Below are 16,112 nucleotides of genomic sequence, written 5' to 3'. Positions count from 1 at the left end.
CACACTATCGTATAACAAAAACATCGTTTTTCTTGTAGCGCCCGCACAACTACCCCCAAGCCCCTCTATAGGCACAGGGGTGGCTATACCAACAGATGACGTCCCAACCCCCCCTCGGCCCCTAGCTAGGCCCCATAGACCCCAGCAAGCGTATAGACGACCACAACCTACAGTACGGTAAGTTTTAAAACTGTTTTAACTGTACTTAAATGTATAAAATATGTATTTCCAGGTATTTATAGAAAACTAGCTAGCCGTTACAACGTGAAAGGAGGAAAAACGAACAAACTTATTATGTTTTAAATCTTGATTATATGTACACATTGAAATTTAATAGAACTCATTTGAAAAATTAATAAAAAATCATTCTAACATCGGTTAATGTCTTCAATTCTAAGTTATTTGAACTCAATAAATTTATATTTATAAATTTATATTTGAACTCAGTTATAATTTAAAAAATCACAATTCATTAAATGTATCATGTTCAGTTAAATAGAAATACACATTAATTTATTGAAATACTAAAATAAAAATAATTAAACAACACCAAAAATCGCAAAAAAGTAAAAAAAATATTGTATACCAAAGATATACTTTTTTATGAATATTTTTGCAGGATTGACACTTGCATAGTGGGAGATGATTCGACGTGCGATCAGGCACAAAATGAAAAATGTAGGACTGAAGCTGGTTAGTATTTTTTTAGTTTATTTTTTTAATAAATTGGATATGAAAGAAATAAAAAAAATGTGTGCGTGTACTAGTTGTACACACGTAAGTAGTGAAACTTCTTTATGACCTTATTTTTCAAAGAATAATTTGCTATATGCAACTTTACAGAAATACGTCGAATCACGCGTGGTAGGGATAATAGAAAGATAGCGCGTAACGGAAAAATGTCACGCGTAACGAAAAACTGTTACACAAATTTTTTTTCCAAACCCGATAAAGAAGTTTCACTTCAAAAAATGTTATATTTTTTGTAACGAACATAATACAATTTATTCACTGTAAAGTTGAAATAAGGTTGTAGATTTTGTTTTTTTTTTTTAACGAACATATACTTAAGTTTTGATGATTTTGACAACACGAATCGAATCAGTACTATTTAAGCTACATATTTTTTTATGTTTATTAATAGAAAAATAATTGCCTAATATTGATTTAAACGTCATATTTTATATTTTTTGTACTTTTTTCGTTATTTTTTCACTAAAAACAACAAAAAATCTCAATTTCCAGGTATATCAAGCTGTCAATGCAGACCAGGTTATGCAAGACGGACCCACCGCGATCCGTGCAGACGAGTCGTGTCGTTATTATTGAACCTGAGGGTGGACAGATTGTATGATAGGAAGGTATGTTAAATAAATAAAATATCTTGAAGTTGAAAATTGTAAAAAAATTCTGAAGTAGGATTTCGTATTGTAGGTACGAATATTCACAAAAAAAAGTCAGACTTTATGATAAGAAACTATAAAAGATGGTTAAAAAAAATTCTAACCTATAGTAGCGAAAAAAGTTTTTTTTTATTACACCATTACACCGATTACTCCGAGGTTTCTGAACCGATTTACGTGATTCTTTTTTCTTTTTTTGTTCGATGCGGGATGGTGTCGAATTGGTCCCATAAAAATTTTATTCGGATAGACCCAGTAGTTTTTATTTTATGAGCATTTTTGTCTGTATTTGTAAATGTTGCAAGTGCAAGTTTGAAGTCGGTTGTTTTTAACGCAGTATATGTTATTTTTATTTTTTGTATAACTACTAATAATAAATAAATTGTTTATTACTTGCAGGTTGCATGGGACGTCAAGTTGATGGATAAAGATTCAGATCCATATCACCAATTAAGTTATGAAGCTGTTAGAGCAGTAAGTGTCTACTCATACTTAAACATTTTGAAGTGAAACTTCTTTATCGGGGTTGGAAAAAAAATTTAGTTTTTTCGTTACGCGTGACATTTTTCCGTTACACGCCATCTTTGTCTTATCTCTACCACGCGTGACGTATTTCTGTAATGTTGCATGTAGTAAATTATTTTTTGAAAAATAAGGTCATAATGAAGGTTCACTTCTTACGTGTGTACACTAAGTACACGCACACATTTTTTTTATAATAAACAGTATGGTTAATTTATATATACTAGCTTACCCGCGGCTTCGCCCGCCTTGTCTAAAACCTAATAAATTATATACTAAAACCTTCCTCTTGAATCACTCTATCTATTTAAAAAAACCGCATCAAAATCCGTTCCGTAGTTTTAAAGATTTAAGCATACAAAGGGACATAGGGACAGAGAAAGCGACTTTGTTTTATACTATGTAGTGAAGTGCATTTTATAAAATTCAATTGTTTTTAATAAGAAAAAACCTTCATAAAAAAGAGCGTGTCAGAAGTGAAACTTCTTTGGCAAGATTCAAAGTTGCCAAAATCGTCTCGTAATTCCATGACATGACGGTATTGCCATGACGCGACCTTGAAATTTTACTCTCAACGCGCCTAAAGAAGTTTCACTTCAATAATAATATGAATTCCAGTTTTCTAATATATTTTTGTTTTAATTTCAGATAGACTCGGCGTTCTCAATGACGCCATTTTCCGATGATTTCGTGTCCGGTTCTGTCAACTCTATCCACCATGGGGATGAAAACAATAAGGGGGTGTTCGTCAACTATACTGTGTTGGTGAGTTGAGATAAATTATAAATTTTAAATAAATATTTCAGGACAATTTTCACACACGGCACGATCTGATCTCATACTAAGATTTCGCTTGTGTTATGGAAACCAGATGGCTGATAAACATACATGTATAATTTTAAACAAACGTATTTGTTAGATAATTAACACCCAGACACAGAGCAAACATCTATGTTCATCACACAAATATTTGCCCCCGTGGGAATCGAACCCACGACCTCTGGCTTGGAAGGGCCACTACCAACCAAGCCAACCGGTTAGTCAAGATTGAGATGAGAATAGAATTTATATAAGAGAAAATAATATAATAAAATTGTATTCAAGTGTGACGTAGACAAAATTAATTAATTTTTGACTAGTTTTAACTATAAAGTGCGTCAATTATACATTTAACAGAACTGAAATCAAAATCAAATTTTTCATCCAACTTTTATAAATAAATTGGAAATACTTTCCGTATTCTTTCTTCTCTATGCTTGTCTTACTAATATTATAAACTAGCTGACCTGACACACGTTATGGCCTGATTTCGCGCAAATTTTTCTTAATTTTTTCGCGCAAATTTTGACGTGACAACGTCTTAAATTAGGTTGCGGCTGGGAGTCACTTATGAAAAAGTGTAACGCTCGGTAACGTTACGATGAGTCACCGAACGAGAGAGAGACGTTGTCACGTAAAATCTTCGCCCGTAAAACCGACTTTACAGGCAACCATTTTTTAGTTAAGTATTCTTTCTTAATATCCTTCCCTTGACAATAACAAACACATCATAATAAAATTATCGAAGTCGGTCCACCACCTGCATGATGCCGTAACCAAATGAAACGGGGAATCATTTTTATATTTATTGCAGATGAAATGTTCAAATTCACATTTTTAATCCAAATAAAACACACCCTTCTTAGATTTTATACATACGAGGCAAGTTTTCTTTACTATCTTTATCATATATTTTCCAAACAGATGCAAGAAACTCCGGAAACGTTACGTAGCTCCGTAGCGACGGACATACAGAAACACTTGCTGGGCGTGATCAGACGTCGCTCCAACAACGTGGGCGCTTCTGCACTGTGGGTCGACTCGCCCGCGGGCAGTGTGCTGCCTTTGTCAGGTGAATGTGACACTAGAACACTACACTACACTACATTACAACACATTACATTACAATACACTACATTGCATTACATTACACTACATTACAATACATTACTTTATAAAACACTACTTTACATTACAATACACTGCATTGCATTACAATACACTACATTACAATAGTTTACATTACAATACAATACACTACAATACAATAAATTACATTACAATACACTACATTACAATTCATTACAATATACTACATTACAATACCTTACATTACAATACACTACATTACAATACAATACATTGCATACAATACATAACATTAATTTTACAATTTAATTATCCTTTTAATAAAGGATTTTAATTTTCAATTGATTTGATTTTGTATATTTTTGCACAATTATTTATATAAGATTGGAAAAACACATTCATTTTTAATTTTGATCCCATTCTAAATATTGCGTCGGGAATGCATGCAATAGGCCATAATTTTATTTAAAAACAATATGGGGCTGTCCATTAATCACGTGAGGCTCGAAAGGGGGGGGGGAGGGGTCCATCAAAACATCACGAAATATCACAAGGGGGAGGGGGGGGGTATAGTAATATATCACGTGAATTTATTTTTCGACAAGCGCGCGATACTCAACCGATTTTATAAATAAAAAATTGACTCTTTGCAGGTACGCAAAAAATACACGTGATATAGGGGGGAGGGGGGAGGGGTAGTCTTAAACCTCACCACGTATCACCAAGGGGGAGGGGGGGTCAAAAAATACCAAAAAAAACATCACGTGATTAATGGATGGCCCCTATTATCCACACTTAATAATATTATAAATGCGAAAGTAACTCTGTCTGTCTGTCTGTTACTCAATCACGCCTTAACTACTGAACCAATTTGCATGAAATTTGGTATAGAGATACTTTGATACCCGAGAAAGGACATAGGATAGGTTTTATCCCGGAAATCCCACGGGATCGGGAACTATGCTGGTTTTTCTTTGACTGCGCGGGTGAAGCCGCGGGTGGAAAGCTAGTATAATATTATAAATGCGAAAGTAACTCTGTCTGTCTGTTACGCTTTCCCGCTTTAAACCTCTCAACCGATTTTGATGAAATTTGGCACAGACAATCTTTAGACCCTGAGAAAGAAGATAGGCCTTTTATTGCGAAATATGTACCATGGGCGAAGCCGGGGCAGACCGCTAGTTCTAAATAAAGATAGCAGAAAAATTAAGACAAATATCAAAAATATTATTGAGTAATAAATGATTATGATGCCTCCTGTGAGGTTTGAACTCACGACCCCTGGTTTACGAGACCAGTGCTCTACCACTGAGCTAAAGAGGCGATACTTCTTGAATTGAAAATAAGCTACGTATATTTTATAGTATATATTGTTTTATGTATATACCTACAAACTATAAAAATTTATATAAAACTACTAGCTTTCCGCCCGCGGCTACGCCCGCGTTTTCAAAGAAAAACCCGCATAGTTCCCGTTTCCGAGGGATTTCCGGGATAAAACCTATCCTATCTCTCAAGTTGGATCAAACTGCACATGGTGTGCGAATTTTATTATAATCGGTTAAGTGGTTTAGGAGTCCATTGAGGACAAACATTGTGACACGAGATTTATATATATTAAAGATAAAGATTACTCGGCACCATACCAGGAGTATAAAATTGTTTTCATTATAGTTTCAGCCCTACTGAATAAATAAATATTATAAAAATTTATTACACTGTGACACGAATTTAAAAAAATAAGGAAAAAACGGAAGAAATAACTACATAATTGCATTATTTTGTTGCAATGAAAACAAAACTTTTATTTTTTTATATCTTTCTCAAAGATAATTCGCTTTCTTTCAGATGTCGATGAGTGTACTTCCCCAGATTTAAATGACTGTCACAAGCTAGCAACTTGCACTAATACTTGGGGAGCTTTTAAGTGAGTATATTTATATATTTTAATATATTTATAAGGAAAGCTTAAAATCGGAAAGAAAGCGGAGAAAAAATCCATTGAAAAGCTAGCTTTTTAACCGACTTCAAAAAAAGGAGGAGGTTATCAATTCGGCCGGTATGTTTTTTTTTTATGTATGTACACCGATTACTCCGAGGTTTCTGGACCGATTTACGTGATTCTTTTTTTGTTCGATGCGGGATGGTGTCGAATTGGTCCCATAAAAATTTTATTCGGATAGGCCCAGTAGTTTTTATTTTATGAGCATTTTTGTCTGTGGGTATTTGTAAATGTTGCAAGTGCATGTTTGAAGTCGGTTGTTTTTAACGCAGTTATTGATTTGTACTGAATCAGATGACATTTTTTATGATTCAGGCTGTTCACACATACAATCGACAAAAATTTTCACAAAAAACTACGACTATACAGGGTGTTTTACGCCACTAAAATACATAGTTTGAAACGATGACTATAGAAAGAAAGAAAGAAAGAAAGAAAATACATTTAATCCAACACACTTAGAAAAAAACAGTAAAAATATAAACAATACAGAAATACAGAAAAAAAAACAACAACAATGCAACATGTAACAAACAAAAAAAAAACAGACAATGAAAATTACAAAAAAATAAAACTAAAAGAAGTATGTTCGTCCGTACATATAAAGTAGGTATGAAACATATTATTGAGTGTGGTTGAATGGATCACGTGTGTTGGACAGGGATACCACTCAGGAAATCTGTGGCTTTAGAGCCGCAGCACTGATTTTCAGTGGTTCCCATATCGCAACTGACGTTTGCAGCGATAGAGGCTACAAAATTATAAGTTGCTTGATTTATAAATAATATTATAGTTACATACATTTTAATATTTACATCCACTACACAAATACTGAATAACAAATTATACTATATCTATGCAAATGTGCTATAAACATATATAATATGTGCATTGAGCGTACTATATTATACATAAGCTACTCATATACTATTTACTTATATATCCTATAATAAATAAACTGATAAATAAAAAAAAATAATAATAAAATAACAGGTAACTAAAATAAAATAAATAAAATAGTATTGCCTTCTTTTTATATATGTTACAGTCAAAACCCTGAACCAGTCAATAACGTTATTGACCGGTAAAATCAGTTAATAAGGATATTGACTAAGGGCGTCGGTTAATATCCTTATTAACTGATTTTATCTGATTAAACCAGTTAATAACGTTATTGACTAAGGGCATCGGTCAATATCCTTATTAACTGATTTTATGTCGAGACATCTAGTCAATATAGGTTTTAACCGACGTGCCCAGTCAAAACTCATAAAAAGTTAAGGACGTTAGTGAAATTATACTAGAAAATCATTTAAAAAGGTTCATAAAACTTTTTAAAGTGCAATATTTAAGAGTTTTATGTTTTATTAATTAATTCGGGGTATTGTTTGTAAACTGCAACCGCGCGAGAATAAGTGCCCCAAAATATTTTTGAAGATGGCAATTGTGTTTTAATAACAACTAGGTTTCCGCCCTCAGTTTCGCCCGCGCACTCAAAGAAAAACCGCATAGTTCCCGTTCCCGTGGGATTTCCGGGATTGCGTTAGTTTCTGATTTGATGGAGTGACCTGCAGGTGTACTTCGAAGACTGCTACTGGATCTAATAGACGAGTAGAGCTAGGAATGCCGAGTTTGGGCTCGTTTTGTTAGTTATGTCGAGACCTTACCTCCGGACTTGATGGAGTGACCTGCAGGTGTACTTCGAAGACTGCTACTGGAACTAATAGACGAGTAGAGCTAGGTGTGCCGAGTTTGGGCTCGTTTTGTTAGTTATGTCGAGACCTTACCTCCGGACTTGATGGAGTGACCTGCAGGTGTACTTCGAAGACTGCTACTGGAACTAATAGACGAGTAGAGCTAGGTGTGCCGAGTTTGGGCTCGTTTTGTTAGTTATGTCGAGACCTTACCTCCGGACTTGATGGAGTGACCTGCAGGTGTACTTCGAAGACTGCTACTGGAACTTATAGACGAGTAGAGCTAGGTGTGCCGAGTTTGGGCTCGTTTTGTTAGTTATGTCGAGACCTTACCTCCGGACTTGATGGAATGACCTGCAGGTGTACTTCGAAGACTGCTACTGGAACTATTATACGAGTAGAGCTAGGTTGGGCTCGTTTTGTTAGTACCTGCTGGTCACTCCATCAAGTCCGGAGGTAAGGTCTCAACATTACTAACAAAACGAGCCCAATCTCGGCACACCTAGCTCTACTCGTCTATTAGTTCCAGTAGCAGTCTTCGAAGTACACCTGCAGGTCACTCCATCAAGTCCGGAGGTATGGTCTCAACATAACTAACAAAACATGCCCAAACTCGGCACACCTAGCTCTACTCGTCTATTAGTTCCAGTAGCAGTCTTCGAAGTACACCTGCAGGTCACTCCATTAAGTCCGGAGGTAAGGTCTCAACATAACTAACAAAACGAGCCCAAACTCGGCACACCTAGCTTTACTCGTATAATAGTTCCAGTAGCAGTCTTCGAAGTACACCTGCAGGTCACTCCATCAATTCCGGAGGTAAGGTCTCGACATAACTAACAAAACGAGCCCAAACTCGGCATTCCTAGCTCTACTCGTCTATTAGATCCAGTAGCAGTCTTCGAAGTACACCTGCAGGTCACTCCTCAAATTAGAAACTAACGCAATCCCGGAAATCCCACGGGAACGGGAACAATGCGGTTTTTCTTTGACTGCGCGGGCGAAGCTGCGGGCGGAAACCTAGTTGTTATTAAAACACAATTGCCATCTTCAAAATATTTTGGGGCATGTATTCTCGCGCGGTTGCAGTTTACAAACAATACCCCGAATTAATTAATAAAACTTAAAACTCTTAAATATTGCACTTTAAAAAGTTTTATGAACCTTTTTAAATTATTTTCTAGTATAATTTCACTAACGTCCTTAACTTTTTATGAGTTTTGACTGGGCACGTCGGTTAAAACCTATATTGACTAGATGTCTCGACTTAAAATCAGTTAATAAGGATATTGACCGATGCCCTTAGTCAATAACGTTATTAACTGGTTTAATCAGATAAAATCAGTTAATAAGGATATTAACCGACGCCCTTAGTCAATATCCTTATTAACTGATTTTACCGGTCAATAACGTTATTGACTGGTTCAGGGTTTTGACTGTAACATATATATATTATTAAAGAGCAACTAAGGTTGGCTGATTTGTTGCTGTATTATAAATTTTTTGAATCCATTACGAAAGCTCGGCAAACTGCTTTTATTTCGTAATGGTGGAGGCAAATTGTTCCAACATTTAGTTGCTCGATATTTAAAGGCACCTCTGAATGCCATGGTGTTGTGTCGAGGCATAGCTAAACCAAATAAAGACGCCCTCGTTCTGTAAACCGTGTCCGAATTTCCCAACCAGGATAATTTTTCGAAGAGGTATGAAGGTACATTAGACCGTATGACTGCAAACAGCAGAACGGCAAAATGCAGCCTTCGACGATTTTGCATGTTTAAGATCCTGGCCTTGTTCAGGTATGGCGTTATATGGGATCGGGGGGGCACATCCCAGCAAAAGCGGGCGCACGCATTTTGTACTCGTTGTATAGCTTTTTTTGAGCGCGCGAGTATTCGATCTCCATATAACGCGTCCCCATAGTTAAATTTCGACAACACTAAGGCATCACATAGTCTAATTCTGAGCTTGGTCGACAGATGGCTTCTGATATGGTAGAGAACTTTGAGCCGGTAGTAACAGTTGGAAATTGTTTGATTAATGTGCTTTTCAAACCGCAGTGACTCGTCGAAGACGATGCCGAGATTGCGAGCCTCTTTCACCCGCTCTATCGCCTCTCCATTTACGTATATTGGAGGAATCGTTTGCTCAATAGTTTTGATTTGATGTTGAGACCCCAGAACCATGAATTTGGTTTTAGAAGGATTTAAAACCAAGGTATTTTCTTCAGACCATGTAGCTATGCGGGTGAGATCGGAATTTAGTTTTTCGGTTGCTGTAAGCTTTTCCTGAGGCGTAAATGAGATATATAGCTGAATATCATCTGCGTAAAGGTGGTATTTACAATGACCGGGGATTTATTATTACTATACAGGGGCCTTAGACAAAGTAACAATTACAAAACGATAACGAAGTTAGAAAAGGCAAAAATGTATGGGATTGACATACGCCGCGTTAGATCACGTGGTCTATCTAATGTCAATCCCATACATTTTTGCGATTTCTAACTTCGTTATCGTTTTGTAATTGTTACTTTGTCTAAGGCCCCAGCCCCCCTAGCCAAGTGGATTTCTGTTAGCGTAGCGTTCAATAGAATAGACTACGAATGTATGAGATTGACGTAAGCTGTAGACAAACGTATCTAGTCTACGTATGTTATCTAACGTATCTAGGTAGTCTATTCTATTGAACGCTACGCTAACAGAAATCCACTTGGCTAGGGGGGCTGGTGTTTTATGCCACTAAAATAGGTTCATACTATAACTATACAGTATGTTCTCCCCAGATGTTCCTGCCCAGACACAACACTAGACACGGGCACAACACTAGCTAGAGCGGGCCGAGACTGCAAACAGTGCAGCTCGGCGCACTGCAGTGAGCGCGGCGTGTGCAAGTATAACAACGGACAGCCCTACTGTAGGTGTGTATAATGTGTATAATATTATAAATGCAAATGTTTGTGAGGATGTGTGTGTGTTTGTTACTCTTTCCCGCGTAAACCTCTCAACCGATTTTGATGAAATTTGGCACAGACAATCTTTAGACCCTGAGAAAGAACATAGGCTACCTTTTATCAAAACACCACGCGGGCGAAGCCGCGGGTGGATGTTAGTATATAATGTTATAAATGCGAAAGTTTGTGAGGATGTGTGTGTGTGTTTGTAACTCTTTCACGCAAACACTACTGAACCGATTACAATAAAATTTAGCTCACATATAGAGGGTAACTTGGATTAACACATAGGATAGGTTTTATCTCGGTTTATTAGTAGGATTAATGTTATTTTTGTTTAGTTTGTGCAATAAAGTGTTATAAATAAATGAACTTCCAGCTGTACAATAAAGTGTTATAAATAAATGAACTTCCAGCTGTACAATAAAGTGTTATAAATAAATGAACTTCCAGCTGTACAATAAAATGTTATAAATAATTGAATCTTCCAGCTGTACAATAAAGTGTTATAAATAAATAAACCCTCCAGCTGTACAATAAAGTATTATAAATAAATAAACCTTCCAGCTGTACAATAAAATGTTATAAATAAATGAACCTTCCAGCTGTACAAGCGGATACTACGGGTCCACTTGCGAAGTTGACGGCGAGGTTGTGGGCGTGGCTGTGGGCGCTTCGCTCGCGGCTGCGCTCGTCATAGCGCTCACACTCGCAGCTCTAACCGCTTGGAGGTGAGGGACATACATACATATACACGTACAAAATACAAAATTCTTTATCTATATCTTAATATATATAAATCTCGTGTCACAATGTTTGTCCTCAATGGACTCCTAAACCACTTAACCGATTATAATAAAATTCGCACACCATGTGCAGTTCGATCCAACTTGAGAGATAGGATAGTTTAAACATGTAGGTACCACGGGCGAAGCCGGGGCGAACCACTAGTAATATATAAAACTCAAAGGTGACTGATATAGTGATCTATCAACGCACAGCCCAAACCACTGGACGTATCGGGCTGAAATTTGGCATGCAGGTAGATGTTAGAACGGAGGCGTCCCTTAAGAAAGGATTTTGATCAATTCTACCCCCAACGGGATGAAATAGGGGATGGAAATTTGTATCATGTTTATTTATCTTTTCCACGCAGGCGAAGCTGCGGGCAACAGCTATTTGTAACTAAAACGTTCCGAAAAAAGTACAATTCACTGATCTCCACACTAGGATTCCCTATACATACATGCAAAACAAGCATACATACATACAAACGACGATGTAATTCATGAAGGGCACATATAACTAACATACAGACAGTTAGACATGAAATACCAGAAGGATGAAATCCACACATAAATACACAAAACAACACATTTTTTTAATGTAATTCACATCATGATTGTATTTCGCTTGATTCATTCATTAATTGTTTGATTCACCTGTTAGTAACATGATGCATTTATGCATCAGTCTATCTTATTCAATCTGTATAATTCATAAATGTAGCAATAATTGATTATATAATCGATTGATTTTTTCTTGCTTTATCTTTTAGTAATAAGATTCATTTATGCATTAAATTGTATAATTACGGCCTTACTAATAAAAAGTTAAACAATGGATAAATTTCAACCATTTTCTCCCATAAATAAAACATAAGTATACTTAGAATGCGTATAAAATCAAAACTACTTGGTTTTTCTGACTACGACAAAAACTAGAGTATTTATACATACAGGCTTTACTGAGACACAATTTCAAGGGATTTGGCATACCTACCTAGTAACATTCTCCATTATCACTACATAGTATAAAACAAAGGTCGTTTTCTCTGTCCCTACGTCTCTATGTATGCGTAAACCTTTAAAACTACGCAACGGATTTTGATACAGTTTTTGAAGTGAAGACTTCTTCAGCGGCGTTGGGTATAAAATCTTAAACTCGCGTCAGGACACGTGGCCTGATCGAAAAAGCGTAAGACGGTTTTTTTAGCCCTTATATTCCATGCGTAAGACGGATACCATTCCAAAATATCAAACATGCTGAACGTTAATAATCAAGTTTTCACTTCTGCCGGCACTCCCAGAGTGCAACCCGTCTTTTTTTTTAATAGATAGATTTAAGTTAGTAAATATTATAAATAGAAGTAGGTAGTAAATAATGATTCGTAAAATAATAAATAATTTATTATATTTCAGTCGGAAATGGAACCGCGAACAAAAAGCAATGGGCATGGGTTCACCAGTGTTCAACTATATGGCAGCTAATACTGTGAAAACTCCACCCGTTGGACAACCGCCTTATCAGGTAAAAGATAGACAGATAGACATTACATTCAGATAGATAATATTACTACGTATGGAGGAGACACCACGAACAAAATCTGTGCGCCATTTTTTTGCTCTAAGTTTAAAAAATTATTATCTAGTTAGGTACTTACCGATGAAAGTTATTCCTTTGCACTTTTCCGTATTATTTGTGCAATATCGTAACACACACGAAGGCATATTTGATGCGTTTCACTTTAAAACAAATAAAAAATGAGCGTGCAGTTACGCCATATGGCGTATGTTGAGCGGAACATAAGTGATGTAGGCGGTGTCGTCTCCATATGTATATCTCAATGTAGATATATAGGAAAAAGATAGAATAGAAAGAATGCTTTGTAATAAAATATGGGTTAGTGGAATGATGAGTTATTGATAAATGGAGTAAAAATAAAACAATAATAATATTATTTATTTATTTATTTTCATTTATTTCATATAAATGTAATATCTATATAATTGTTAGCATGATGACCTTAAAACTATGAGCTTAACTATGTATTTAACAAAGAACTCAAATTTAGACAGGTCCACACGAAAGGCACCAGCTTTCAAATAAAAAAAACATCACCAAAATCGGTCTACTCAGTTGAAAGTTCATAAGTAACAAAAGCAAAGCAATATTTTCTGGAATTAAGAACCTCCTTTTTTAAGTCGGTTGAAAATAAACATCATACTTATTTACATCATTATATAAGTTATTTAGTAACTAGTGATCCGCCCCGGCTTCGCCCGTGTTACATATTTCGCATTAAAAGATAGCCTATGTCCTTTCTCGGGTATCAAAATATCTCCATACCAAATTTCATGCAAATTGGTTCAATAGTTTATTCGTGATTGAGTAACAGACAGACAGACAGAGTTAATTTCGCATTTATAATATTAGTATGGATTTAATTTGTAATGTTTTTAATCAGGTGACTTTAGAAGAAAGAATGCGTTGGGCGCAAATAGCTGAAGCAATGGCGCAGGCGAATCATTATGCTGTAAGTAATGACATTTAATAAACAAGTCTATTGGCTATGTGCAAAGTGGGTGGTGGGGAACGGCAAATCGATCGTAGCGCACGACGTGGCAGAAATGTGAATTAATTCTGGCCTTTCATGTATCAAATTGCTTTATTTTCATAACTTCCTTTATAATTTTAAGTAAAAACGTAAAAATTTGCGATATGGGTCATAGTACATGCTGTGTCGTATATTGTAAAAAAAAATGGGAAATACAGTTCGTGCAAGTTTTATTCGTTTCCAACATCAAAGTGGACATTACAGCAAAGACAAAAGTGGATAGCTGCTGTGAAGGGAAACAATCCCGTACGCATTATAATATCCATATTTTTCACGAGGAAGAAAATCGCTAGGTATAATATACACACTCACTTTTTACACTATTTTTTTTTCAATTTCGTTGAAAAACTAGTCGAAAATCAATATCACAAAAATATATTATCATCTAGTTGACATGATTTAACAGATGACAAGTCCTGAATAGTTGCGGCCACTAGGGGCGCTGTCATCGCGCACACAAAGAATATAATTGCGTTAAAAACAACCGACTTCAAACTTACACTTGCAACATTTACAAATACAGACAAAAATGCTCATAAAATAAAAACTACTGGGCCTATCCGAATGAAATTTTTATGGGACCAATTCGACACCATCCCGCATCGAACAAAAAAAGAATCACGTAAATCGGTTCTGAAACCTCGGAGTAATCGGTGTATATACATAAAAAAAAAACATACCGCGAATTGATAACCTCCTCCTTTTTTTGAAGTCGGTTAATTAATATTGATTGCTGAATAGTCTATACCATTTTTGATTTAACCACTAATTGATATCAATGTTTTATGGCTTCATAAATATAAAATTTTAATGAATTGCGTTGCTCCGGAATGGCAAAGACGCGGGTTCGAATCCCGATGAGTAATCAAATTTTTTCTATTCTTTAAAAAATATCTATACATATAATAAATCTGTAGAAGGGTCAATTCTGTACATTGAAAATATTGAAAAAATAAATAGCAGGGGTTGTTACTGGATCGATACCAAACCCAAATATGTAATTAAAAAAAATTTTGTCTGTCTGTCTGTCTGTCTGTCTGTATGTGAAGGCATCACGTGAAAACTAGCGGTTCGATTTCGATGAAACTTGGTATAGTTATACCTTATTATGCTGGGCGTAAAATAGGATACTTTTTATCCTGGAAAAATACGTAGAAAAAAATTAATCTTAATTTTTCAGTTTTATCCATAGACGTTGTTCTGTAGAACCGCGAACACACGTTGCGTATTATTATAGGCCTAGCCGTATTTGGGAATTGGGTCCAATAGATATTTATAAGATGTTATTGACAGAGGTACTCAAAATGGAGAAATAATCATCCACGCGAAGACCGACATCCGCGCGGACGGAGTTGCGGGCGGAAGCTAGTAGATAATATAATTGTCACACCTACAGTGAAAATAAAATTATGCTTAGTCAGTTTAAAACTCGTTTTCTGTAAACCTTACCAAAAAAACAAACATGATTATCATATTATCCTTACGCAGTTGGTTAGAAAGTTTGTTAAAACATTATTTTTCAACACTTTACGGTTAAAACGTTTTATAACAAAATCTAAATATTTGTTTGTATGTTTGTATTTCCAGCAACCGGAACCAGCTCAAATGGCGACAAGACCGTCTTCGGCTATGTTCGGATATCCCACACTACCTCCTGTACCGTTACCTAGGTAAGATAGTTGTGAATATTATGAGTTTATTTGTTTGGTTGACCGTGCAAATCTCGGGAACTGCGGAATTGCGGAATTGTGTAAAAATAGGCCCTTATTTGAGATCGAGTAACTAATCCGATTCGAAATTGATGATTTTTTTATTGGTGAGAAAAAAAATCCCCAAATACTTCAAAATAATGTACCTCTTGAAACAAACAGCAACACATTATTTTTAGCATATTCACCTTTTTGCTTACAATAATTTATTTATTCACTAGCGGTCCGCCCCGGCTTCGCCCGTGGTACCTACATGTTTAAACTATCCTATCTCTCAAGTTGGATCGAACTGCACATGGTGTACGAATTTTATTATAATCGGTTAAGTGGTTCAGGAGTCTATTGAGGACAAACATTGTGACACGAGATTTATATATATTACTAGCTTACCGTCCGCGGCTTCGCCCGCTTTCTCTAAAACGATTTGAGATTTAAACTATCCTATCTCTCAAGTTGGATCGAACTGCATATGGTGTGCGAATTTTATTATAATCGGTTAAGTGGTTCAGGAGTCTATTGAGGACAAA

General features: G+C 35.7%; 1 protein-coding gene and 1 non-coding gene across 2 annotated transcripts in view; one reads left to right on the top strand and one right to left on the bottom strand.

Moving 5' to 3' along the window:
* The window catches only part of LOC123704179, a 39,175-nt gene that overhangs the window by 19,081 nt on the left and 3,982 nt on the right, over positions 1–16,112 (top strand). The window contains exons 6-17 of the mRNA XM_045652489.1: positions 39–177; positions 620–693; positions 1,246–1,361; positions 1,803–1,877; positions 2,574–2,690; positions 3,669–3,816; positions 5,682–5,760; positions 10,312–10,446; positions 11,085–11,210; positions 12,681–12,789; positions 13,727–13,795; positions 15,464–15,546. Coding sequence (XP_045508445.1) covers positions 39–177; positions 620–693; positions 1,246–1,361; positions 1,803–1,877; positions 2,574–2,690; positions 3,669–3,816; positions 5,682–5,760; positions 10,312–10,446; positions 11,085–11,210; positions 12,681–12,789; positions 13,727–13,795; positions 15,464–15,546 — 1,270 coding nt within the window. The remainder of the gene's footprint in view (positions 1–38; positions 178–619; positions 694–1,245; positions 1,362–1,802; positions 1,878–2,573; positions 2,691–3,668; positions 3,817–5,681; positions 5,761–10,311; positions 10,447–11,084; positions 11,211–12,680; positions 12,790–13,726; positions 13,796–15,463; positions 15,547–16,112) is intronic.
* Trnat-cgu lies at positions 5,085–5,156 on the bottom strand. The gene has a single exon. It is a non-coding gene; the product is annotated as a tRNA-Thr (tRNA).

This window comes from Colias croceus, chromosome 28 (assembly GCF_905220415.1).
Source record: "Colias croceus chromosome 28, ilColCroc2.1".
NCBI classification, from domain to species: domain Eukaryota; kingdom Metazoa; phylum Arthropoda; class Insecta; order Lepidoptera; family Pieridae; genus Colias; species Colias croceus.
Note: the sequence above shows the minus strand (reverse complement) of the source record. Positions and strands in the feature narration are given on the sequence as shown.